A 27390-nucleotide genomic window follows, 5' to 3' on the forward strand; every position below is an offset into this window, starting at 1 on the left:
AACGTGCATGGTCAGCCACTATACGTGTGTGTATGTGTGCTGTCAACAAGCATGGGTAAGCAAATACTATATGGTACCACGATTGCTACTGACTGCATCAAGCCAATGAATTATTAATTACCACATCCCCCGCACTACCGATTTCACAAGACAGTGGATCAGAAGGTCACGTGTGGTGAAGTAAAGTACGGCTACTCCCACCTCTCCCAAGTTGTCTGGCCAGAGTGGAAGAGTCGGCCACAATTCCCTCTCGAGAGCTCACTCGGGTCGAGGTTTTTCGAGCAGTGGCATAAGCAAAGCATTTGCAGGAGTGCACCTTTACCATTACGGATTTCCCAATCCTATTTGGTGAACGTGGTGCTTCCTCCACATTTCGCGTCGCGTCTCGCAGACGAATTAAATTATTCCTTGAGGACAATGCCACCTTGCAGGGAGAGGGCAAGGGCCTTGACATGCACGCAGAGAGACTGCCTCACCACTCACTGCCAGCCCGAGGTCTCCCTTCCCGTCCAGGTGGAACAGCTGACATTAATAACCACGTGTCAGCTTTACAGGAGCTCTGCTTTGTGCAACATTTAAGGGGATTTATTTTTTTACATAATAACCTCATGCTATGAAAGTGTGCAAGGGATACAATTCAGGGACATTTGTAAATACAGTTTAAGTGGCGGTTTGACATCCATGTAAGGAGCCCCATTAAATACTGCACCAAACATCATAATGCAGATCATTTAGCCCTATAGACTGTAAGGGCACACGCTGTTTGTGAACACCTATTGAGACGAGAATGGCAAACAAGACAATGGTTTGGCCAGCATCATTGCCTTACCACCGCTGAATTTGTCCAAGCCACACGAACCAGGTCGTCATTTCAGGCAGGGTTAGCTTAGAGGAGGCTCAGGCAAGGTTCGGATTATAGTCACCACCTATATTATGCAAGGCCAGGAGTCAAAGCTAGTTTGATATGTCCTACTGCCATTATAGCACAAATCTGGTAGCGCTCAACACACACGCTCACACGAATATACTATTGGCCCTTTCACAGCCAGAAAATAACACTGTTACAAACAAAATTATTGGCCACAATGTGGCCATTCAACTACGATATGCTTAGGGTCCAAGAATGAAAGATATTATGAAAAACCTGTCCATATAAACTGAAATAAAAGAAGTGCCATTTCAATGCATTTATCAAACCCACTGAATTACAATTTACGTGATTGGAATAAAATGAGCGAATACAATCAGCGCACGGCAGATACGTATGTGCTAGACGCCAAAATCCAAACTATTGTATTTAAAATCCAGACTTGTTTGAGACGTGTGTCATCGGCATTCTGAGACACGCCACGTTCTCCTTACAGGAAGTCTTACAAAGGAAGGCAACATTTGATCAGCTTCTAGCTGTCTGCAATAATATTTGTATTATCGTGATTGCATTTGCTGAAATAATGATGTCTTTGTTTGGTAACGTTTAAACATTCCTTGCTGTGAAACTGATATACATATTCCACAACTTGTCACGACCCCCCCACTAGCCCCCCATCCACCTCCTTCCGCCTCTTTCCAGCCAATTAAACTGTATTTTCTTTACAAATCAAAATAAGTGTTAAGATTTTACTAAAAAAAACTGCAACTGCCAGGAAATTCCACGAGAAAATTCCCACCGGGGGAAACGTTGACCTTGCAGCGAGCATTACCTCGCGGTCAGTCTGAAAGACTATGAATGTGAGTTAGGGAGCTGTCCTGTGGCTTTGCTCCATTGGCTTTACTATGGAGGTGCAAAAATACCTTACCATTGTGAACTGGGCACTTTGCACAAAGGGGAGGCACCTGCAAATCCGCCTCTGTGTGGCCAGTTGCCCCGGCCACCTTCCATGGCTCAGCAGCGCTGAGTTAGGGAGTGCATCGGACCAATGGTGCGATTATTTCCTCCTCACGAGGATGGGGAAACACCCTCTAAATACTCTTCGGGGAGCCATGTGGGTCACACGAGGCCATCGAGGAAGCCAGTTTCCCGAGCACCGTCCTCATGTCGTACGTGGGCCATCATAATAATAACAATGGAGGGAATGTGTCAAGCCATATGACATGGAGTTTGGCTCCGGAACTACAAGGCATGTCATATACGGTTGTAAATTACCACGTTGCAGACTGATGCAACATCACACAGCTCTCTGTGTGAGAGATGGGAATGAGTCAATAGAAATGAAAAAAAAACACCCTTCATGGTATAAAGAAAACACACACTTTACACAAGCGCTGTTGGGTGAGCGGTTTCATATGAATGTGACTTTGAGTTTATATTATTATGTGTTTCAAATAAATTATAGCATCCTCGAGCGCGGCTCCTTCCCGGCGGAGCAACACACAGGCCTCTGCGAATTCTGGAAACACAAACAGAGTGGCATGGGGCACGAGTGAAATTGGCTGCATGTTACAAAACACGAAAGTAGCCAACACCCACTGGACCAGAGCCCAATTGCCGGGCGTCCTGCCAGATGCCGCTCACTTTTCGTTGTTAGCCGCTGCTGAACTCTGGTGCAGGCCCAATACACGCGGGGATGCTCCGTGCACGCAAATTTAACTTTGAAATGCATAAGTTCTCGCGAGCTATTTAGTCAACAATACACGTGCACCGATTGCCATGATTAAATCTTCAGGTGAAGCAGACAGATTGATACCACCTGCCAGAAACAAAAAGTAACTTTGATCATTGTAATGAAATTGCAATTATCGCTAATTAAAATGTAATGCATTGTGTGTGAGCGTCTCATGTGTTTGTAGTCTTTCAAAGACACAACACTTTATTTGCAACATGTTTTTCCAACTGCGTACCGGAACTGAATACAAAAAACAACACGATGTTTCTGGAAAATATTAGGGGAAAAAGTATGCTTATTGGTTAAGCATGGTGTAGAGTTTACATCTGATTTTAAAGACTTTTTAAAAATGTATTTCCATTACACGTTTGCATGTGCCAACCGGAACTCACCTAATTTTCTCAGTTGAAAAACTAAAAAAATGTGATGCATAAGCGAAAAAGGGGATTCTCAATCAAATGTTCTACCCTAACTCAAGAGGCCTACCAGTAAAGCAAACATCATAAGATGCCATTGCATCTTCATAAGAGCTCTATATTTTCACGTTAAATCTGGTGTTTGTTGAAATGTGGCAAAACAAATCTGGGAATTAACATATTCGTATATTAATCAACCAGATGTGTCAAAGCAAATTCGGTGCACACTTACAATTGTATTCTCGTTACTTTATCCCAAAGCGCGTTTCTAAAACGCGGGGGGGTATTTTAACATTAAATTTCTTTCATGACATTGTAACACATGACATGGCCATTCCCTTAACACAGCTGCAGTTAAGGATGATGATAGAGCAGCAAGAAGCCACACAAAAGCGAGGCATTCTCACGCACGGCTGCTAATGAGACTCTACAAACCATGAAGCGGAAGCATTAGTATGATGCCCACAAGGTACACTTTAACAGGAACATGCTGTGCCAAAATCCGCATTGAAGCCAACGTGGCCCCACTGTGGAGCAGTGCTAACTGCGAGCCTGTAACATTTGAGACCCCAAGGTTAAAACCAAGATGAGCTCAGACAGCCCGCGCAACATCCCCCCTGCCTCCGTAAAATGCCCTTGCGCTAGATTTTAAGCAAAGGCACGTCATTAAAGTACCACAGCTGGGGATTTGCCGGAAAGCTGTAATTGTGGCAATTAAGTCGAGGCACGCTGAGGCAATCGGCGAAGAGCACAGTCTCCGATGTCCACTCAGCCGATCCTGTAATGCTGATCGTGCTCGTCAGAGGCGGATGCGGCACGTGACTCGCAGAGACACCTGAGGCTCCGTCTTCACCTGAGGACGGCTGTTTGCGTTGTGGCCGAAACGTCGTGAGAATTATTTTATTATGTTTTATTTTTATTATTTTATTACTTCCCTTCTACGTGACTTTACCGAAAGAACCAAGAAGATGAATCGAGGCTACTGTTTGTGGCTATCCCCACACAGAGTGCCTCGGTGACATAACTTCTCTGGTTAAGTCAAACTAAGGGTGGGATGAGCTGGCCTGGTGGTGTAGGAGTGAGGGCAGAGTGATGCGCGTGTGGGTGGTGTGCATGCAAATGGAGAGCGGTCGTGTCGCGGTAGCACGCTGCGCTACGAACCTGGCAACCGATTCCCGGCTCACGGCCAACACCAGTGACAATTACCTGAACCGATCTTGGGCCTCCCCTAGGTCGACTCAGCCTCAAATGAGTACCTGGTGCGGTGTGTACACATCGCCACCAGGAAGACAGAGACGGCCGGGCGTGGTGCTGGCCACCAACCCGTTCGTGTGCCACAACGCAGGTCTCCATGGGTGCTAATCGCTAAAAGCACTCGCCCTGACAGTCCGTTAAGGTTATGACAGGGGGTGGAAATCTTTTTAGTATTTGTGCGAGTGGATAGGCACGCCCCCACCTGGGTGACACCACTAGCGGTCACACAAGGGCACTCACCGTGCACTCCCGCCAGCCGCGCATCCCACAACTGGGAGCTTCCACAAAACATGCCAAGTCTGCAACGCGACAGAATTGTTTTACGCAGTAGCGGTCACCGGGCGCCTCGGGGTCGCTCATAATAGCCACGTGTGACCACTGAGCCAGCACTGAGCCAGCACCTCTGAGATCGTGGGATACAATCCGTGGAATACAATCCGGGGGCTTCCCACCTGAGATTCGAGCAGGTCGTTTGTGCGTAGCGAGTCTGGTTGTCTCGAGCAGGTCACAGATTAATTATTGCACGCGCACAAAAATCTACTTCCAAAGTTTTGTTTTGCAAGCCCAGCTCCAATTGACTGTTCAGCACAAACAATAATCGGGGAGTTGAATCGACCGCGTGGACGCACTGCATAAGAAGAAAGCATTGACACGATGTAAGACGGACACTTAAAGTAGGATGACCAAAAGGCCTATAATGTTCAACAACAAAATTGTGTGGTTTCATTGGTACTGCATGTTGAACTTCTTTTTCACAGTACGTAGCCAACCGTGCTCATCAGAGGTGCGGTTACAGAAGGTCCTGACAGTGTCCCTGGTGCTATTTGGGCCCTCGTGGATTTTTTTTATTATTACTTCACAACAACCGAAATATAAGGACAGAGAATATTTGTGCGAGTCCTGACAAGGTACAGATGCCTGTGCTGTTTTGTAGCATTTACTGCACAAGTCAATCCACTGGGAAGTTAAGATTACAGCCATCATCCTCCTATCATTAGCAGCGCACTGCAACTGTCACGCATTGCAGACCACGTCCAGCGCAGCCAGTCCGTCCTGAACATTCGCACGTGCGGGAATCGTACCGTGGTGGCCGAGGTAAGCGTGCACGGCAGCAGCCACTCGGAGAGCCCGCCGCGGCACATACTTTAATCCAATTGAACAAGCAAAAGAATAATAATCACCAGGCAACAGGAGTTGACGAGTGTTGCGCTCATGTCAGCGATGACAGGCTGAAGGCTACACTGAGTGGCCGTTGTCACCCTGCATAACACGCATCCATCTACTCATGGCTGGAGGCTTCAAAAAGCAATTTACCAATTTCCATTGTGCCACTTCATCTGCCAGTATGGACGACAGGCAGCAATAAAAGGCATTTCAAGGTAAATTAAAGGCTGGGCCTGTGTGTGGACCGAGCGCCGAATCACTCGATGTGGCGAATGCGAACTCAATCGCATCGAACTGGCCAATAACAAGGGGCTTCTTCTCCGTGCCACGCGAATTATCCTGCTTGCGCGCTGAATGATGGCTTATTAAAAGGGGATTAGAGCGCCCGTGAATGGCTGTTTAGTACTAAATTATGGCAGATTAACTCTAATGAGACATTGTCAGTGGCTGAAGAACTGCAGTGCTGCTGCTAGCTGCATCCGTTTGAAAGATTCACATTTTTATAATCGGTGGTTGGAGTATTATACCCGTCACATCTTAACACGTAGTTCGCATTTCCTTTTTGGCAAAATAGAACATTATTAACTTCTATAAATGGATACTGCGAGTATTTCAAGTTGATGAGAGAGACTGCGTAAAAGAAAGTATGCTTAAGTTATCCAATTAACACATTAAGTGAAGTATGTAAAAACAAAATGGCTGACAAACGACGTGTCCTCAATATAGGCGGGCCATCTTTACCAGCCAGGAGTCAAAATCCGTGCCTGCCTCGTCATTGCTGTGGGGTTTTGTAAATGGGAACGTGCTTTCACATCTCGCAGTACCAGGTGTGGTCGTTACCCCGATGTCCGCTGAGAGAGATTGCAGGTAATTCCCAGAATTAAAACGCACAAAGCGAGATGTTGACAGACGCTAAACCTAATGCTGGGCGAATAAATGCGCACAACAAAAAGGCAGACGCCGCACCTATCATGTGATATACACAAGCTGAGCCATTTATTTTTAACGCCACCAGATGTCTCCAATACACCCACATTAACCCCGTCACAGCCCATTTGTGTCAGGGATGTGTTGCGCAGCGGTTTACGTCTCTCACCTGGCAGAAAGTGTTAAGATCACGTCATACACCAACACTAACCGCTGCATCCTACGATTACTGCCGCCTGTGTACTTCGCGAGCAGTGGACGTCTCAACAGCGATGATGGCTGTGGGAAGAGCGATGCTCAATAAGACAGCCAAGGTGGGCGTGAATGATGAAGTTCCTCAGGCCAACACGGCTGATCAAAATTCCCTTTAGATTACTGCTGATGCAATACTGCGGAGGTTTCCGATGACATTAAGACAGAGCAGTGGATGCCCGTTCCCGTAAAACACCTATGGACCACGGTCGCTCGTGAGGGTTTATTGACTCTGAATGTCACGTCCCTGCCATGCATAATACATCACAGTACTTTTACCCCATTTACAAGCACAACCAACACACGAGTAGACATGCTGGCAAAAACCTCAGAAACCATCCTCCAGAGCCTGCTTGCTCCTTCATCGTGGTCATGTAGCTATGACAGCGAGTCTATTAAACGTGAATATTCCCTCTTCGCTTAAAGACTTGCATATGGTGTTAACCGAAGAGGAGATTGATGGTTAGTAAAGGACACTTTCCACTCGGCAGGTGATTAACTTCACGGTACCCGTGGTTAAATGATCAATTTGGTAAACAGCAGGCACCCGACAGTATATGTTATAATTGTAATTTAGATTGTAAGATGTAATTTTATGCACCCGCTGAAATGTCACCTCAGGAACGGAGCACATCTGAGAGTACATGCACGGAGGAGATGGAGTCATGAAATCAGCGAGGGTGCGGGTGCTCAGTGGATCGCTACATCACAGGATCGGTGAAATATAGCAATGGCTTGGGAAGGTCTTCATCCAGAAGTGAATTGATAATGGCTGATTGAGAATGAATATTATGCATTGATCTGTCAAGAACTTGAAGTAATACTATACGCCTCTCGCAATTATACACACGCACAAATATGCATGAGTGGCGTGGTAAATGTGAACAAAGTATAAATGTGGTACCTTCTTCAAGTGCTCAAATGATAAGAGGAAGGTTGCAAGTTCAAATCCTTGTTCAGGGTCAAGTCAGACCACGATCATACAACCATTTTGTGAAAAGTTAATGTTAGTCATTAATTGTATCGACTGGTCTCCACAATATGAATGTAAAATTTCCACTGCTGGCTTACATAAGCCAAAGTCGATGATCACTGCCTTGCTACCCAATCTTTATTCATTAACCGCACAGCTGGATTACATTTCTATTGGTGATCGTTGTTGGTATGCACTTGTGCATACTTATACTATTCTATTCACGTCATTGCAATGTAAATTGGATTTTTCTTTTTTTACATTTCATTAGACATTTTAAAAGCGTTACAGAAAATATGGAAACACATCATAGATCGTGCTTATTGCAGTGTCACAAACTGTTAAGTGGTTGGAATTTGACAATTCACGGCGAGTGTGCATTCATAATTCCATTTACATAAGCTGCGATGCTTGAAGTTCACGGCAGGCATTTAAATGCAGCCACTCGCCGGCAGTTTGCTTTGAGGACACTCTGCAATGCGCGAATAATTCTGCGTGATTCCCCCTCCCCAAACAAGAATGGATGGGCAACTGAGGCAATCCCCCTCTCCGTTGGGAATTCTTCGCATTTGACACTGCCACTGTGCGCTGCTCGCGAGCAATGAGTGAGTAGGTGTGGACAACGCCCACCTGTGCACTGGACTTGGCACCGAGGGATCCGTGCCAGGATAGTTATGTTGGTCGGGCATAACTACAGTCCCATCAATCTACCCCCCCCCACCGTCCCACACTCGGGCGCAATGCCCATTAGCCAAAGCTTGTGCTCCATCTTGCAGCGCTGAAATACGCCGACACTCGATGATTGGCCACACTCAGCGCGCTTGAATCAATTCCCAGCGGAGCACACGCACGCACGCAACGGCACAGACTGCGTAATGAACGAGCACATTAAGGCACGTCCCATTTAGTTCCATAACGCTCCGCTCTGACCCAATAACATCTCGGCGCCATAACGAGTGGTTGCAACGTGGCCGTACATCCGTACTCATATCGCGCAACTGAGATTGATGCATTTGATTCCGAGAGACGCTTATTTGTGCAACAACGCCGTTGCCATGCAAGGAATTGTAGCCCGACGCGAATTGCGAGAGTCTAATCCCACGAATTTTACCGCGAGCCCTCTGGGTGCACGAAATGTTTTCCAGATCAATGTGAATTTACTGCACAAATTAAAAATGCGAGAGCCAAGCCGTGCACATGCTACCGTAGCTCGGCATACAGCCGGCGATAATGCCTCAATCGGCAATTTTGTGCAGGCTTTGATTTTCTCAAAAAGTGGGGAAGGGAAAAAAAAGCCAGCCAGCACCTCGTGCGTTACATTAACAGCGCGACAGCCAGTTTGCTGAATGGTTTTAGTGTACAAACTAACAACCTGAGCCGTAACTGTGATATCCGCCTTCATGAGCCGTTCTCTCGCACAGCGGATTGTGCAGCTTGATCAAAGATCTGAATGTATACTCCGTCTGCATTGGCTTCAACATCACAAGTGAGGTACAAATTGTGGAAATTGACAACATAAAAAGATGAGAATGTTGCTGCTCGGTGGAGTGTGCGTCTACCTGCCAGTGTGTCTGGAACTCCCGTCTGCCGTGTGAGGGCTCACTGGAATGCCTCATTCCCGCCGAGTACTGTCAGGTGGTGAAGTGGAGATACACAGAGACAAAGAATCAAATACTTTGCTACGAAACTAGAGTTTACACTGGCAGAACTTGTCGGGGCGGTTTTAAAACCACCATATAAAAAAATACCAAAGGAACCCTAAGTACGCGTGAGTCCTACTTTGTAGAAAGTCAACAGTGGTCATATCTGTGGATATTCTGGTTCTTTGCCATGGGAATTTGGAATTTCCACCACAGGCAATGGGGCACTAAATGGAGCTGTAATGCCAAGTTCGAGCAAAGACTTCTGACATGCTCGACATATAAATAGGTCAAAACAACCTTGTCGCTTTCACTATTAATTATAAGTTCACATTTCGAGACAATGGCCATTCTACAGCACAGAAAGAGTAAACCGTTCAACTTTTTGACTTATTATCTGAGAAAGCATTTTACAAATTGGAGAGAATTCATCCAATATGCACCAATTATTTCCAACTTTCCCAGATAAATGAACCGTTCATAAATCAACTCTCTTTCCGAACTTACGCATGTGCTCGCACACCGCATGCAATCGGTCAATTATACTTTTTTTTCTAAATATGGATCTCTGCTCTATTAATATTTAACATGTGAAGAAAACCTTCCTGTTGATTAATCCCCGTGAGTACATCATCAGGCACTAATCACCACAACCGCAAGGACTGGTTATTGATAATCCTCCAATCTGACAAGAACTGCAGACCGAGCAACGTCACAAGAAACTGATGACGACACCGCCGCATGTAGAATGAGCTTCCTGCGGATATACGCAACGAGCGAGCGGTCCACCGCACTCTTCAAGAAGCAGGAGCCCCCCCCCCCCCCCACTTGAGTTCTTCCTCCTCCCTTAACTTCCCCTCCCCATATCAACGTACACGCTCCCGCATGGGTGCCCGACCTGGGTGAAGACAGCGAGCCCAATTTCTCCCCTCCTCTACACTAAGGAGCATCGAGTTTTGGACTTGCATCCGTGGAGCTTCTGTGGCCCCCTGCCCACATCGCGGTTTTCTGGGTCTGTACCCGGCTCATTTAAAATACAATTTTTCAAAAGATATATATGTAGGAGAGCGCTCGAGTGACACTTGGGTTTTGCCCCACACCTCTGACTTGTGTTTGTGACTCGCTGCAAGAATTGTGTGTGCATTATAAGTCACTCTTCAAGAAGCAGGAGCCCCCCCCCCCCCTCACTTGAGTTCTTCCTCCTCCCTTAACTTCCCCTCCCCATATCAACGTACACGCTCCCGCATGGGTGCCCGACCTGGGTGAGGACAGCGAGCCCAATTTCTCCCCTCCTCTACACTAAGGAGCATCGAGTTTTGGACTTGCATCCGTGGAGCTTCTGTGGCCCCCTGCCCACATCGCGGTTTTCTGGGTCTGTACCCGGCTCATTTAAAATACAATTTTTCAAAAGATATATATGTAGGAGAGCGCTCGAGTGACACTTGGGTTTTGCCCCACACCTCTGACTTGTGTTTGTGACTCGCTGCAAGAATTGTGTGTGCATTATAAGTCACTCTTCAAGAAGCAGGAGCCCCCCCCCCCCCCCTCACTTGAGTTCTTCCTCCTCCCTTAACTTCCCCTCCCCATATCAACGTACACGCTCCCGCTTGGGTGCCCGACCTGGGTGAGGACAGCGAGCCCAATTTCTCCCCTCCTCTACACTAAGGAGCATCGAGTTTTGGACTTGCATCCGTGGAGCTTCTGTGGCCCCCTGCCCACATCGCGGTTTTCTGGGTCTGTACCCGGCTCATTTAAAATACATTTTTTCAAAAGATATATATGTAGGAGAGCGCTCGAGTGACACTTGGGGTTTTGCCCCACACCTCTGACTTGTGTTTGTGACTCGCTGCAAGAATCGTGTGTGCATTATAAGTCAGACGTATTGTTACATAATTCGTGTGGCTCCTTTCATGGTCGTGCACACAGAAAGGTCCACATCTCCTTGGAGTCAGCCGAGCATCTTGGGCAAGCTCACCGAACGCAGGCATCTAAGTGTCACCGGAATGCCGTCATTAGCAACTGGGCAGTGGTTTCAAGTATGTGCGACCCCGTGGAACTCAGCTGTTCAATTGGCTGTTTGATCAGCAAGCAGCCATCGTTGCAGACCAACTCTGTACGATCTCAGCACCCGCGTCTGCCAGGAAACGATACCGTGTCCACCAATGAACGCCCGCGGTAATGCACACTTCAAATCAATGGAAGAGTGGTGCGCTCGTTTGGGTCTCTTTTGAAAGCAGCGTGGGCGAGAATAGCGGTGGTGCCACGTTAATGAGAGGGCCACCTGTAACAGCTCCGCGGCAAATGCCCTACTATTGGCTTCTGCAGCAATGAGACACTTCAGTGCATCGATTACCGGCAAAGGAGGGGTTGGCAATGTGCCTAGCACACCGCTTAGCCAGGGACTGCGCCGGTGTTCAATACGAGCTACCCATGAACCCACTTGGCAGCACAAGGTCCGTCTGAACTTCAGTACTTTTTGCGCACACAAAATCAAGAACAAAGGTCAACTCGACCCATGGCTACCTACAACTATGTTCTGCATAGTATTTGAACGTTTCCTTTTCATGTTCACACGTCATATTATTTGTTTGCGCATTGTAATGCTTAATCAAGATCAGAAACGACACCTACCCTGAATGATGAATGTGCAGGTCCTGTGATTATGGTGCCTGACTCAGACCACAAATTAACACTTCGACCGGGGGTCAACGTAGTCCACCATCGCTCCAGAGTCAGCATTCGTCCAAACAATCACTGACTTAAAATTTTGATTTAACGCTTTCGTGACAGTAGGGATTCATATTCTTGGTTCTTTCGGTTAAGTCACGTAGAAGGGAAACAATACAATAATATGGTTTCCCTTCTACGTGACTTTACTGAAAGAACCGTGACTTTACCGAAAGAACCAATAATATAATCACTAACTTTATTTATAACCATACAAAAGCCCATGTGGACAACTACTCTTTTGCAATGCAGACCTAGGGCTTACCATCCAATAGGACATCAACAGTGGTCATCCTATGGAGAATCTGACGACCACTATGGGAATGTGGTAAAATTCCCCCCATTGGCCACCAATGGATATGAGTGCCACCCCATTGCTTTTGTTAGCAGGTGAGCAATTGACTTTAAAGTTTCTTATGCAATACAGAGTTGATAATTGTTTTTTTACCCTTTTATCTGGCAACAAAACTGACACCTTTTTTACGACGAGTCATGTTTGCATAGACCACAATACCTGCAGTCATAATGCAAAAAAAAACATAACTCTGATAATGCATGCACTGTCCTTGAAGTTGATTGGTCCACACCCCAGACAGCTTTCCTTAGGGTCTAGTCTCACATGGGTTGGACCAGATGACGCCAACTTCAAGGACAGTGCATACATGATCAGAGTTATGTTTTTTGTTTGCATTATGACTGCAGGTATTGTGGTCTATGCAAACATGACTCCTCGTAAAAAAGGTGTCAGTTTTGTTGCCAGATTAAAGGGTAAAAAACCAATTATCATATTTTTTACTGGCAATTGAGGTACCAATGGTGTCAAGACAGAGTTGATAACCGTCATTTAACCATTAACATATGCAAAGCACTACGGCGGCAATTCCTGCGATTCCCGTTAAGGAGTCGCACGTTGGCGTAGGAGGTCAGCCACAAAGAGTCAAAGGGTCAGTCGTGAGTGAGGGCACATGCGATACACACACAGTGCTAACGCTAACAATGCTGCGTGAATCACAAGTCATTTTAAACAAATCCGAGTGGCGTAAATCCTGCAAACGTGTGTTCATGGGTTAAGGCTCTCAAGGTTGAAAACACCTTCTCTCATGGTTTTTTTTTTGCTGGGGAATATGATGCCGACTGTTCTTGAATCAAGGCATTCACCCTCCTGCCGCTCTTCTCCAGTGACACGTGGCAGTACGTCAACGCTCCCTGCGGCGTCGCGGCCACATTTAAACTCGGCTCTTTCGGTCCGACATCACATTTGGCAGGGGGTGACACTTTGGTGCTAACACACGCCACCGCGCACACGTGCACCCACAGGCTGCCAAGGGGCGGGATGAAGTCAGCTCGGGCGAGTGGAAAATCCGCCCTGGGATTTTGCAAGTGAAATTGCCAAAATGCCATAACTTCCGGTAACAAAGTCAAAGGTGCCCGGTATAGCCTTAGGAGGATGTTGGGGGCAAGTCCTGTCAAAGAAGCAACCTATGATGTACGGCGCTGCACAGAAGGGGGTGGTGGTGGTGGTGTTGTCAGTTCCACACCCGCAACGCCTTTATCTCCCCAGTGCTGATGGTTTACACACCACACCAGGTTCTAATTTACGGTTGAGTCGGCCTTGGGGATGGCCCAGAACCGGTTTAGATATTCATTAGAACCGATTCCGATATTTATTACTGATGTTAGCCGTGAACAGGAATCGAACTCGAGTTGACAGGTTCATAGTGCAGTGCGCTCGCCAATACACTCCCGGTGACGAATACAAAGGGAAATATCTGTGGTGTAGCCACGGACACACTATTCGGGAAAGTGCTGTTGACGAGCACCTACCAATGACATAAAAGACACGTGCATTTAGCACTCAGAAAAAAACGCGAGCCATTCCATTTTTCTTCGTAGACATGTCACATACATGTGGCTGCATGCAGGATCGCTGGTAAACTACGCGAAAGCCTCTGTGGCTGCAGCAGCACCGGTTAAGTTACCCACATGAGAATAAGCGTGACGAGTAAACGACCGTGTCATACAACAACACACACACACGTGTTAATATTGCTGCGCTATGAAATTAAAACGCGCCACCAAATCTAACACCTACCGATCGAAATTAGGGATTTCGATCGGATCATTGGGGTGTATTAAGAATAAATCGGCATTTTGCGACCCCCACTGCCACTGTGTAGCATATTATTACGTGCCAGAGACTCTATGAGATGATAGGACAATAGTCTGAGTCATTCATTGGCAATAAGTAACGGCAAAGCAGTTATAAGTGACTCAGAATTGTGCGCAGTTGTGTATACAGCACACGACTTCCCTGAAGGCATTCACCTTCAGCGAGCGCGATGCCGATCACACAACGCGGTTCGAATTCGACCCTCGATCGATGGCTGCGCCATCGCCGCACACGTGCCGAATAAAAAACGAGGGACAAGTCCTTACTTACTAACAACTCCTCTATAATTTCTCATTGCTGGAGGGGTTGCCCCCATACCTGAAAATGTTGGCTCTGCCATTGCAAAGAACAACAGTTTTACCTAAATAATGCGGCGGTTAGCATAGTTGCACGTAGCGTACACGCGGATGTTTTTCCTTTGTGAAACGATGCTTGTTGTACACCATAATTACATTTGGCTTCAAGTCAAGATAATTCATGCAAATGGAGCAGCTGTTGTGGATCCATAGGGAAGCCACATCGCACAGGAGTCCCAATTTGATGTGCTTCTCTGCCAACCTACCCTCCTCCCCCTACACGCACGCTCAGCCCAAAATTGCGTACGCATTTAAATAGCAATGCATCATCCAGGCCGATCCTAACCCTGAGAAAAAAGCTTGCGTGCTCATTCAGGGAACTGAGCGCGTGTGAGCGAATGTCACTGTAAGCATGTAAGCGATGGTCAGTAGAATTCCCCTGGTCTATGCTGGTGAGACTTAAAACCTTGCTTTAAAACAAATCCAGGAAATTCTACTTTTTTTTTACTGCTCAACAGCAACAATAATTTAACGCTAAAACAGCGGGGATTAAATCGCTCCCCCTAAAATAAAAACCCGCACACTTTTCGCTGCATGCGTCATTATAAACGCCGGTATTTGCATTTTATTTTTAATGAAATAAAATAACATTTTCCATTTCAATGGGCACATTTGCATCATGTCCCGTGCAGTAGTATATAATCATATTGCGTTGGCTTAGGAAGGGCTTAGTGGAGTTGCGCCGCAGTTCATATCATCCCTGCCGCGAGCCATTGCAGCCGCCTCTCAGCAGCCCCACAGATGAACGGCGACTTCTGCAGCCCAAAATTCCACGGGTTAATCCCTTAAGACCGCGGCGCAGCAGGGTTCACAGCACCTATTTGTTCTCGCCTTTGCATTCCTGTATTTGTGCAATCCGTATTGCGATACCTTTACATGTGTTTATTGCTTAATTGCACACTTTGCATAGCATACCGCGTGCAATTGCTCCCCCCCCCCCCCATGCTACAACGCTAATTTACAACTTGTGGCTGTAAACAATACCACACAATTGTTCATATCTAATTAATTAATGTGAATTTGTAAAGAGCCAACGGAGCTTTGCATTATATAGCTACAGCAAAAACAAGATTGCCCGTTTCTCTGCAGCGTCCCTCTTGGTTAAACAAGTGCACAGTGGAGATCCTAACAACCTCCGACATCATCGTAATAAAGTGGATCCTTTGTGAATGCTTGAAGGTCATGTTAAATGACATTCTTGCGGCTTTGCCATCATGTCGGGCAACGTAAAACACCAACTCCCACGCAAACACTCATACCACCAGGGGCGCAAATAAATGCAATTGTACTCTGGTTTTTTCGGTAAAGTCACGTAGGTACAAATATTTAATTTAATAAATGAAAACAACTACATTAAATCACGACGTTTCGGGCACTACACAAGCGTCCGTCATCAGGTGGGAAAGCATGGCCTCCTGCTGATGCAGACTGTTTTAAAGGTCTGCATGAGCAGTAGGCCATGCTGTCCTTGCAGCCACGAAAGCTTCAAATCTAAAATAAATGCAATTGTGTTGCATCAAAAATCCCAGTTGGAGGTAGACTCAGAACATAACCCCTCCAAGGTGGATAAAGTGAGTAGTAGCTCTTTGTGAGAAGTCAGCAATGGTCCTCACTTTCGGAATGCAGAGACTGTTGAACTTGTATATGCCTACCCACTTGGCTCAATGAAGCGGTCCGGGTCGGAAAGAAACTGATATCTCTGCACCCGGCACCACTATGGCAGTGGCTACGAGGTCTGAGTCACTCTCCGGTCGAGCAGTGACCCGCAAAATATTCAGGCAGACTCTTAGTTTTTTTTCGGTAAAGTCACGTAGGTAAAAATAATAATAAACATAAATAATAAAAATGATAGAAAAAATTATAGAAAAAATATATATAATTTATTATATTTATTATTTATTTTTATGATTTATTTTTTACCTACGTGACTTTACCAAAAAAACCTAAGAGTATGAATCCTTGCAGTCACGAAAGCTTCAAATCTAGAAATATTCAGGCAGAAAAATAAATGTTGTGGGCAGAGCTCAAAAAGTCATGCCTACGAAACGTACATTAACAATGCAAGAAGGGATCATGGGATACACCGACCACATCACGACTATTAATATGCAGGGGAAATAAATGTGCTAAACAATTCAATGAATACATAAATAGTAGCTTGCGAGTCCCTGTCGCAGTAACCTACCGTGACCACGTGTCGAGCATAAAAATGGTTTCTGGACGTAATTAGCATCGTAGCTGAAGTGCTGGCAGCACACTGGTTGAAACAGGTGCTCGGCGAGCACAGGGGAACAGTGGCGAGAACAGTTCGCATCGTGCTGCTGGCCATTTTGTAGTTAACGGTCAAGCACCGAGCCCCATTCCAACATTGCAACGAAAGTCAAAAGCCACCGCGAGCTCAGAGAGCGCTTTTACGGCAGGCAGAGCGATCTATCGTGGGTCGTTAGGATTCCCCGCACCAGGTGCGGCCAGCGATGGTGATTAAACATTCCTTTATGCAACCACACTCTTCAATTACCTATATTGGCCACAGCTGGAGAAGGGAATTTGAAATTCCCGTGATAGATCACTCTGCTTGCGGTAAATGGAGTCAGAGGCTCCCTGGTCATGCACGCGAATTACCGATGGGTTGATGGGTCATCTCAAATAACACTCCGGCGATGCAGGCCAGACAGACGAGCACATTTGCGCTCGCTTTTCTATTCCGTTTTGTCCCCGTCTCGACGCAAACGGAAATAAGATGCGATTGGCTCCTTGTTTTGAGCAGCTATTGAGTTACCGGCGACTTAACTGGCTTATTCATCCCCAACTAGATTCCGCGGAGTGCCGGGCGTGTAATTAACCTTTACGATGAATCTTTACGATGAATCTACTCGAGTTTGAGCGGCCAATTATTGCAGAGTGCGTAACTAAATAAGTGCTCGTAAAAAATATTTAAATCGGAGCAGTCTCTTAATAATCAACATTTCCCCAAGTTATATCAATCTTCCACGGCACGCACTGTCCTTCCATCCGAAAATACAACAGTAAAAGCCAGACCTCACTCTGTTAGGTTTCAGACAAACGGATGCTAGTTGCCCACAAATTGAATAGCTTATGTCATGGAATAAACCACGATTAATGAAATACATTCAAAGCATTTCCAACCTCAAATGAGAGTCACGATGCAATCATCTCTGTTTCTCTGCCCATAACAAGTGGTGAAATGTTTTCACATTCTAAGTGCGGTGACCATCAATGGGCCAGAGCAGACCATGGTACTGTACGGGTGGTGACAAATATATTATGATATCAGTTTCGGTAGATGTGTAGTGACATCGCGGGATGTCACTGTGTAATGCCGGCCCTAGTGAGGCACGGCGTGCGATGTATTGACATCGCGGACACCACTTGGATGTGGATGCAGTACCGGCCCGAGAGGGGCTCGGTGAGCGCTGACTGACGGTGCTGAGTGGCACCACGCTCTGCGTGCAGTGCCGACCCCTACAGGATAGGGTGTGAGAGTGCCGCCCATGGCAATGGGGTTACTAAGGGCCATGGCACTCTGGTTGACTCCGAAGGACACGTGACCGGTAAAGTCTACACAGGGGCCCCAGGTGGGGGCTAGGGGTGGCCACGTGTCAGGGTCGAGAACCTGATAGAGGATTCTAGAAGGTGGCCGTGGCTAAGGGCGGAGCCAGCCACGCCACAGAGGATAAAAGCCGGGCCCCCAAGAGGGACCGGCTGCTGTTGTTCATCCTGAAGAATCTACGTTCTAAGTTTTACGTCCTACAAGAGTCACCGACACGTGGACCGGGACCCAGGTCAGGGTCAGGTCCATCGTAACTAACTCCAGCGTAATTAGAGGAGTTAGCCTGGTGGTCCACCACCATAGGTTGTTAATGTGTTAAGGGGTAATACCAAGTGTGTTGGTTTTAATAAATGTGTTGCCTCCAAGAAGTGCGTCTGCGACTCTGTTGAACTCAATACATATGGATAAAAAAAGTGGATTGTGTAATCACATGCTTATTCAACAAGGTTACTGCATTACTCAATATTATTGGTGATTTAATAAACTGTGAACACAACAACTCTGCATTCAGCCTCAGCGATCCATGTGTGAAGAGAATATTTGGCAAAATCAACAAAATGGTCTGCACAACCTCCAAAGCACCTCACATGACATTCGAAGCCTAATGTAGCAAATAGAGCAGTTATTTCGATACAGGCTCATTGCAAAAATAAATTGCTCTGATTTTTGTTGTTAGTCGTCCATAAAAAAAAATGATAACGATTATACTTGCGTCAATCTGGCGATCCGTTACAATGTCAGACGGTGCCCCAATGATTTGAAACTCCAAAGGTCTGCGTCGCATCATTATGCAAGGCAATGACTTTAAGTATAGCTCCATCCACGGAGAATAATTCACAATGCTGGGAAGCCAAGTATCGTCCTGTCCGGTGTAATGCTCGCGTGTGAGATGATGCGGTCCTCATGTAGAATGCTCTCTGGCACCGCAAGGTCATTATTAGGCAATTTCATTTAGTTAAAACTGAGGGTGACATATGGAGAGGCTGGTCCCCACCATAGGAATGTGGGATTTCCACCACTTGATGAGGCTCACCAAAGGTTTGTGAGAGCCACCTGATGGTTAGTAAAGAGTGACAACTGACATGTACAAGAGTCAAGCAGTGACCATGAAATATGCTCACTCTGGGTACAAGGATGCATACATTACATGTTTAATCAATTTTTTTCATCTTACATAATTTTTCGTGTGGAATAATGTTTTTTTAAGCTTGCCTGTGTTATATGTAATAGATTCAAGAGAACTATGCAGACAACAGTGGCTGCTACATTTGCTGCGTTGTAGAAAAAAAATGATTCTTGAATCGAACCGCAAGCCTACAATCATCACATGAAAGCATCATATTGCCGGTTTGGGTATACAGTTACACCTCTGAATCCCATTACCAACAAGTCGAAAAATTCAAGAATCTCCAGTGTGTGGCTGCGGTTCCCAAAATAGGACCACGAACCGTATAACGACTCATTGCCCGATTCAAAAATACCAAGGAGGCTTCGTCACGGCGATGCCTCCTGATGCAATCATTTGGCTTAACCAGTTCAATTAAAAGTTATAGCTGTTGCTCTACATCAACATCAACTGTGCAAAGAAGAAGAAGAAGCCCAACAAATTCAACGTCAAAGACTGGCACGAATAAAAAAGCGATCCATGGGACAAGACAATTCCACAAAAGAACGCTCATCCCCACAAAGAGCGTACTCATTTGACCCGAACGAACCGATATCTCGTGCGCTGCAGTAATTAGCGCGCGTGCTGGGCGAGCATTGCCCCCGCTTCCTGTATCTTTTCATTTGCAGTGGGAACATTTAATTCGCGTTGAAACGCGCGCACTGTACTTGTTGTGGCACCCTTCCAGCCTGGCCTCCACGGTTGCCACACAATTCCCACCGCCACTGTAAATTCAGCCGTCAGATACATTTCAGGCTGGATTTCACGCACCTGGACCGCTCTTGGGCTGCAATGCGCCATCAATCGGGGCGGAAAGGCACCGAGGGCAAACAACGACGCCCCTGGTGGCATCACACATGCAGGGTACCGAGAAGGCCTTTTGGGAGTTCATCCAAAAAAAAACTTTGCCTTCATGCCGAAAAATTCACAACACGAATCGGTGACACCGTTTAATATGGGGGGTGTTTGACGTTGAGAATTCATGGCAGGGGTTGGAAAATTCCAGCCTTCCCGCATCGGCAATTGCAATTTACAAAAGCACTGTGTATGCAGTGAGGAGTTTAGCCTCTGCTGCATCATTGGCACGATCATGAATTCAAAATTCACGACTGGCTTGCACAAACCAAGTGTATGTTATGGCTTTGCAATCATAGTGTTACGCAAAGCAGAACACTGCACCTATGCGGATGTGTGATAAAGTGTTTGTGGTTTTGGTCACCGCTGATGTTTTACTAAATGCTTGCGCTGCAGCATGCCAGACATACACCCTAACACGATCAAAATTTACGAAAACAAGAGGACATAATCTGCATGATAATTTTGCTATGTATCTCTATTTACCAAGCTGTCCCTATTAGTGGTGGCTTGTAGTACAAATTGCCAAACGATTTTATATTTGAACCAATCTATCGTTACAACCTATATATTTTTATTTGAAATGTATCTGCAAAATCAAAGTCTTATGTCTGCTTGTTTGTTTCCCGTATATGTTTGGAGGGTCATTTAAAACCACAAATGATGACGTTCCGATGTGTCGTCGCTAGTTAATTTGGGTGAAAATAAGTGGGGAAAGAGACCACAGTTGAGGAAGGAACAATGGGAATACTGCCATGGTTAGCTGAGCTATAGAAGACAGCCACGACATCCCTCCTGGTGGTCCCAGAAGACCATGCTGTTTCTCCTTGTTATACTTCACATGAGCTGTAAATAACGCAGCAGTGCAACAGATAAAGGATTCATAACGCACTAATAGCACTGATTTGATCTACTGCCATTTATTTCCGTAACGTCCACATGGCACACGACATGTGCCGTATATAGCACACATTATATTCGTACAGCATAAAATAATATGGCACTTTGCTGTATCTTTATACTCTTTACTAAATTTGGCTTACGCGTAAATAAACAGAGGATGCGTTAGCACCACGTGTGTCCTTGAGAAGACGACTCCCTCTTCCTTCCTTCCACCCTCCCCTCTACCCCCTCGGCACGATCTGGGGCTTGGGGCGGGAGGGGGCACAGGGGAGACCTGACAGCCGGCGAAGAAGCGTTTCGATTCTTGTGAAATAAATGAGCCATCTCGAGCACGGGATGGGTCAACAAAGCAGCCTCCTGATGAGAAGCATATGCTTGCGTTTGTGCGCACATGCGCAAAAAACACGCAGCTTATATTATCCAAACATTACAAGCGATGCAATTAAATAACTACATTCTTCACACATTTCAACAAGGAAATGCCATGGATTAACCCGAACACTAACCCTCTCTGTCTTGACAACGGTTGTGTCGTATTTTTATGTTCAGTAGGGTCTGTCACAGAAACAATGCATTAATAAATTAAGCAAAGACAGTCCTACTATGTGGATGTACAGCCCTTAGAGTCACTTCACTGCTATATGAGGGCCCGTGCAGTGTAGGTCGTGGGGTTATGTGACTATACTTCACCATACTGGTCAGTGCAGGACAGTAAATGCTGAGTACAGTAAACACATTCAGCAGGATGGCGTAGTGGAAGGGCACGATCCTGAATTCAATCCCCATTTAATGGGTCAACTCGGCCCTGCATGCTTCCAAATGTACACTTTGTGGGAAGGAAATAATGGTTAGTTTATGAAAGAATAGCCCCTGATACAGGACCGTAAAATGTCTTCCACTAACTCAGGATTTTCAATTGAGATGAGCGGTGTCCAATGTTGATTTCAGTATGGGGATGCACTTTTACAATTCTGAATTTTGATATCAGTAAGCGAAATTTGTAATTAATGTATTTTTGTAATTTATTTGAACGTGTACACGTGATGTGCATGTACATTGGACGAACAATATAAATTATAGACGACCGATAAAGCACACACTAAATAACTGATGTGTGTATTACAGTACTGTAATAACAAAAAACATTCATTTGTAATGTAGAAAATGAAGCATAGGCGAGAAAAAGCATCCACATATCTTTAAGTGTTAAATAAAACTCAAGAGACTGCAATGCGAGTTAAATGCAAGTACTAGACCAAACAGCCACACCACTATCATCATTAACACTTCCTTATAACAGAAACCATACCTAATAGGATACAATTTTCAGCCAATTAAAGGAACGTTAGACTATGATACATCTTTGGTACTGATGGAAATGTAGAGGTTTTTAAGCATGTGTTTAACAATGTTATGTTGATGCTGTTGTTTTCAACACATTTTCCAGACAATTAATTATCATCATGCCAATGTTATCAGCACTGACTTAAAAAGTCCCACACATCGTCCGAAAATGTGATATGAAGAATGGCTATTGTAAAAAAGAAAACGGCCAAGGCATTGCATTAAATTACAGCAGAGGTTGTTGAATAAACTCAATAATGAACTCAAGTTATAACTTGTTACGTTTAATGGTACATACAATGGGTAGTATCAATTATTCACATTTTTTGGCTGATAATGACCACGACATGGTTTTAATAGTCCGAGCATTTCTATTATGAGCAGCCCCTTTCTCTGTAGATACATCACTTTCCCGTCTGTTTTTAGCGTCTCCCTCGAGACGTCACCTTTGCATGACCGAGCGGGCGCCAAGGTCAGGAGGCAGAAAAGGCCCGTTTGTCTCACACGCGGGCTTAATCCAAGCGTGGCTTGAACTGGGAGGCTTCCCTGCATTCTACGAGCCACGGCGTTCTTCTCGCAACACCCACACACTTTTCCACTTAAAATACGCGTGATTGTTCATTTCCTCTCTGGCCCAGAAACCAATGCATATCTCTGCATGCTTTCATTCAACTTAAGGAATTGCGTTGGCGGCGGTGGTAGTGTTTGACCACGGATAAACAATATTTATATTCCTCCCACCGTAAACATAATTAACACCACCCGAAAGCAGGAACAGACAATGAGATAATATTTCCACCAATTGGCTTTCCATTCTGCTCTAAAGAAGGGTGATTATCACAAATGTTTGCCTGACATTCTTTTTGTACCATGGTAAATCGGCATCAATGACAATGATAGTGAGGTGATTTCAGTTGGTGCATGTCTGTAAAACAACTGCCGATTCTAAGGGGTGGGCAGATATTTAGAGGCAGAGCGATGAGTGATGCTCAAATGCCGGTTTTTAGATCCGGACTCCACTGCCTATTAAATGTAACTGATTGTACAGTACATATGCTTTGGGTCTTTCGGTAAAGTCACGTAGAAAGGTTCATAATTGTTTTTTTACCTTTCTACATGACTTTACCGAAAGACCCTAATAATATTAATTCCTGCAGTCACGCAAGCTATAAGTCAAGATTTTATTGATTGCACATCTACTATTGTAATTTACCTGTCGCAATAGTACAATCAGTAAAATCAAATTGACCCAAGTTATGCAGGACAGAAATTTGACACCCAATCCAGCACACACTGTGCAAGTCCTTGATTATAATATTACCTAAAAGGGGGAAATGGTGCTACGACTCGATTTTGTGTGGTATCCGCGGATATAACTTACCCAGGGGGACCTAGGCTTGCAAATGTTTCTAGACTGCATTGATATTGAAGGTCCATTGGTTGATGGCATAAACAATATTTTATGTATGTCCTTAAACAACTGTATGTGCCCCCACCTCTCCCAAGACGTCTGGTCAGCGTGAAAATGTAGGTCCAATAAATTTCGATTTAAAGCTTTCGTGACTGCAGGGATTCATCTTCTTGGTTCTTTCGGTAAAGTCACGTAGAAGGGAAGTAATAAAATAATACAAATAAAACATAATAAAACAATTCTCACGACGTTTCGGCCACAACGCAAGCAGCCGTCCTCAAAACCAGGTCTGTCGAGGCGACAGCACCTCGACAGACCTGGTTTTCACCTGAGGACGGCTGCTTCCTTCTACGTGACTTTACCGAAAGAACCAAGGAAATGTAGGTCCAATACTTATCGAGATGGGGCTGTCTAGAGCGCCCTCTTGCGGAGGTCCTTTCTACCAGCAGTTCCATGAGCAATAAATTACAGGGCTGCACCATATTACCTTGCATGTTACTTAAACATATTACCTTGCATGTTACTTAAACATATTACCTTGCATGTTACTTAAACATATTACCTTGCATGTTACTTAAACATATTACCTTGCATGTTACTTAAACATATTACCTTGCATGTTACTTAAACATATCACCTTGCATGTTACTTAAACATATTACCTTGCATGTTACTTAAACATATTACCTTGCATGTTACTTAAACATATTACCTTGCATGTTACTTAAACATATTACCTTGCATGTTACTTAAACATATTACCTTGCATGTTACTTAAACATATCACCTTGCATGTTACTTAAACATGTTACCTTGCATGTTACTTAAACAAACCGATTTTAATATTGATTTTTATCTTGATTTGAAGCTTTCGTGACTGCAGGAATCCATACTCTTTGCTTCTTTAGTTAAAGTCACGTAGGTATAAAATAAACTGATTTTCCTGTTCAATATACGAATGTTTCCATTGTCTACGGGCGTGTACAGCACGCCACTGAACTCCCACACAGACACCAAGGCAAGGGCTGATGTGTCACGCTCGGAGACATTCTTTCCAGCAGCCACACAAACGTGAACCTTTTCCATCCCTCCCAAAAGCACGCTCGCCACCCACCATGACGCCTCTCTCACCAAAGAAGGGAGCTGCCCCATCCCCGGCCGTAAAAACGTAACCCCCCTTACGCGCCCCCGCATTTCATTATCCCCGGACATGCCACGACAGATTTGCAACGCTATCACACGCGCGCTCCGCGTGCACAGAGCCAGCGCTGTGCGCCGTATCCTTTCTCTCTCTCTCGCGCGCGCGCGCGGTGCATTCCACATCCGTGACTGCGAACTCGGCTATTCTGGTTGAGCAAATGAAAATGGTATGCCAGCACCGGGCACAGAAGTGGTATTGTACAATGCAGCACGCTAAGCGTGCACATCAATTGCAATCTCAAAACATAGGGACAAAGCACATTCATGAAATATGCTGCTCTCAGAAATACAATTTCAGCGTATCACGAGACGGTCACGAAAGCATCCGAGCACTCCTCATATTACACAGTATATGAAATCTTAATTATGGTAGTGTCCGTTACAGTGGAAGTCTGGAGTTCAAAATATATATATATACATTATAGCACTGAATTATTGGTATTATGTTCCCGTAGACATGGAATATGTAAGAGCCAATGACAACCTTCATAATGAAGGTTCCATGAAGACGCAAAGACGTCATATCCGCGCCGATGTCCATTCTCATCCATGCATCGCTATTCACGGTTCGTCCAACCACCATAAGCATTTTCATGAATTGTTGCATGTGGTTTTGTAATTACATTTTGTGTTTTCTTGTGTCAACACTTCGACCATCCTGATTGTGTTTCCCTGAACTGAATGTCATGTTCTCTCGCAGCTAATCCCACCTTCCTAGTCCGTGTGTAAGTGTTCTTAACGGAGGCACACACTTTTGACTTGGAGGCAACACGTTTATTACACAGCCCCAACAGGGCTAACTACATAAACGTACACACACTAACTAGACCCCAACAGGGTAACAACACCTAGGCTTAACGGGGTAACGACATAACCGGCTCAGTCAGTATCATGCTGTCTGACCCACGTTGCCAAGCGAAGACCGAAGATCGAAGAGACGTAGCGCCGAGGGTTGATTCCAGAGAACAGCCAAGAACGCTCTCGGAACTGCCCCTTTATGCTCCTGAGCATGGCCTCGCTCCGCCCTCGGCCACGCCCCCTTCTGGATCTTTCCAGAAGGATCTGGAGCCAGTATCACATGTCCCTCAAGCCCCTTTTGGGCCCTCTTTCGACCCCGTGCCGGTCACGTGCCCTCTCGGGTTCATCCAGACGGTCACGTCCTCACGTGCCCTGTCTCTGCCCGTCAACGGGACCATGCCCTCGAGGGCCCGCTTCCCCTGCCGTCCCTACGCCGGTGCCAGAGAGAGGCGCAAGGCGCATAGTCACCGGCTTGTGACCATAGTTGACGCACACGCCAGAGAGACTCTATCAGTGTCTCTACACGTGTATTGTTTTTGCCCACTTTCAAAAATATCCATTTAAAAATCTCTGCTTGAGACAAACAACAATCACGACGCACCGCTTATAGTGGTTAACAAAGTTCACCGCTGTTGGCACCTTCTTCGTGATGCACAACGAGCGGCTGCCGCAGTGAGAGACACAGACACACACTCCAAGTGTGTGTCTGTGTGGGGTTTTGTGGATAATTCCGAGCGTGCAGGAGAGTTGCTTTTTGAGCGCGCTGATGCCCATACAAATTCGCCAGCACAAGCCTCGGAAAGCACATTGCACCTGACAGCTGTCTGCCCGTTGGTTTGAGAAAGTATGACTCAAATCAAAGTGAATTTCCCATGTACGTCAATTTGCAGTTGCATGCCAGCAAGCGAACCTGGGCATCTTCACCTGTACATTGTTCCCTCCATGCACATTCTGGAGCCAGATGGTAACGGTTCCACGCAGTCTGGCTTGCCAGTATGTCCGCTGCCAAGACACTAACGACTGGCTTTCAACTTGAAATAAAATCCTCGCAGTTAGTTCCCATTTTCCCCATACGGAGTTAGAACTTGGAGTGCTCCCCGTCACAAATTGTAGAGGTAAAACACCCCCAACTGTAAGCGTGACTTGCTCTGGACTGATGAGCGCACTCTAAACGCGTCACCTTGCCCTGCTTTATGCGGAAATCAAAAGACGCTTTATCTCACCTGATTCATTGAGATAAATACTAATGCTAACGGGCCAATATTATGTAGATACATGTATTTTGAAAAGTACTAAAATATTGACATTTGTCGATTGTTTTGTTTTCTTGTTGTACGTATGAATAGATTAACAATACAACATTGATAAACAGCAGCTTCATAGCGCAGTGGGAATAAAAGCATCCGCTTCAAACTCAGCGGTTAATGAAGCACGTGTGTGCAAGAGCACATACTCAGCACTCCCGAGAATACTTCCGCTGTAATAACAACAACCGCCATTCGCTACGATGTGGCGGTGACATCACCGCTTGTGCCAGGCTATGTGCACTTTAATGCCACGTGAGGTGTCGAACGCCCGCTGGCAGGAAGTCAGACCCAGGTGCCATGGGTTGAATAATTGAGATGACTGGTTGATGCACCACATGTGCCCCCTACTGTGCC

General features: G+C 45.7%; 1 protein-coding gene across 6 annotated transcripts in view; it reads right to left on the bottom strand.

The window, feature by feature from the left end:
• LOC133345038 (RNA-binding motif, single-stranded-interacting protein 1-like) overlaps window positions 1-27390 on the bottom strand; it is a 288223-nt gene that overhangs the window by 238099 nt on the left and 22734 nt on the right. For 5 of the 6 annotated variants that reach the window (XM_061555419.1, XM_061555421.1, XM_061555420.1 and 2 more), the window contains exon 2: window positions 9149-9217. The exons of the other annotated variant lie outside the window; for it this stretch is intronic. In XM_061555419.1, the coding sequence (XP_061411403.1) occupies window positions 9149-9217 (69 nt within the window). The remainder of the gene's footprint in view (window positions 1-9148; window positions 9218-27390) is intronic. 6 annotated transcript variants of the gene reach the window in all.

Source organism: Lethenteron reissneri, chromosome 21, assembly GCF_015708825.2.
Source record: "Lethenteron reissneri isolate LAM-NWPU_2019-01 chromosome 21, ASM1570882v1, whole genome shotgun sequence".
In the NCBI taxonomy this organism is placed as follows: domain Eukaryota; kingdom Metazoa; phylum Chordata; class Hyperoartia; order Petromyzontiformes; family Petromyzontidae; genus Lethenteron; species Lethenteron reissneri.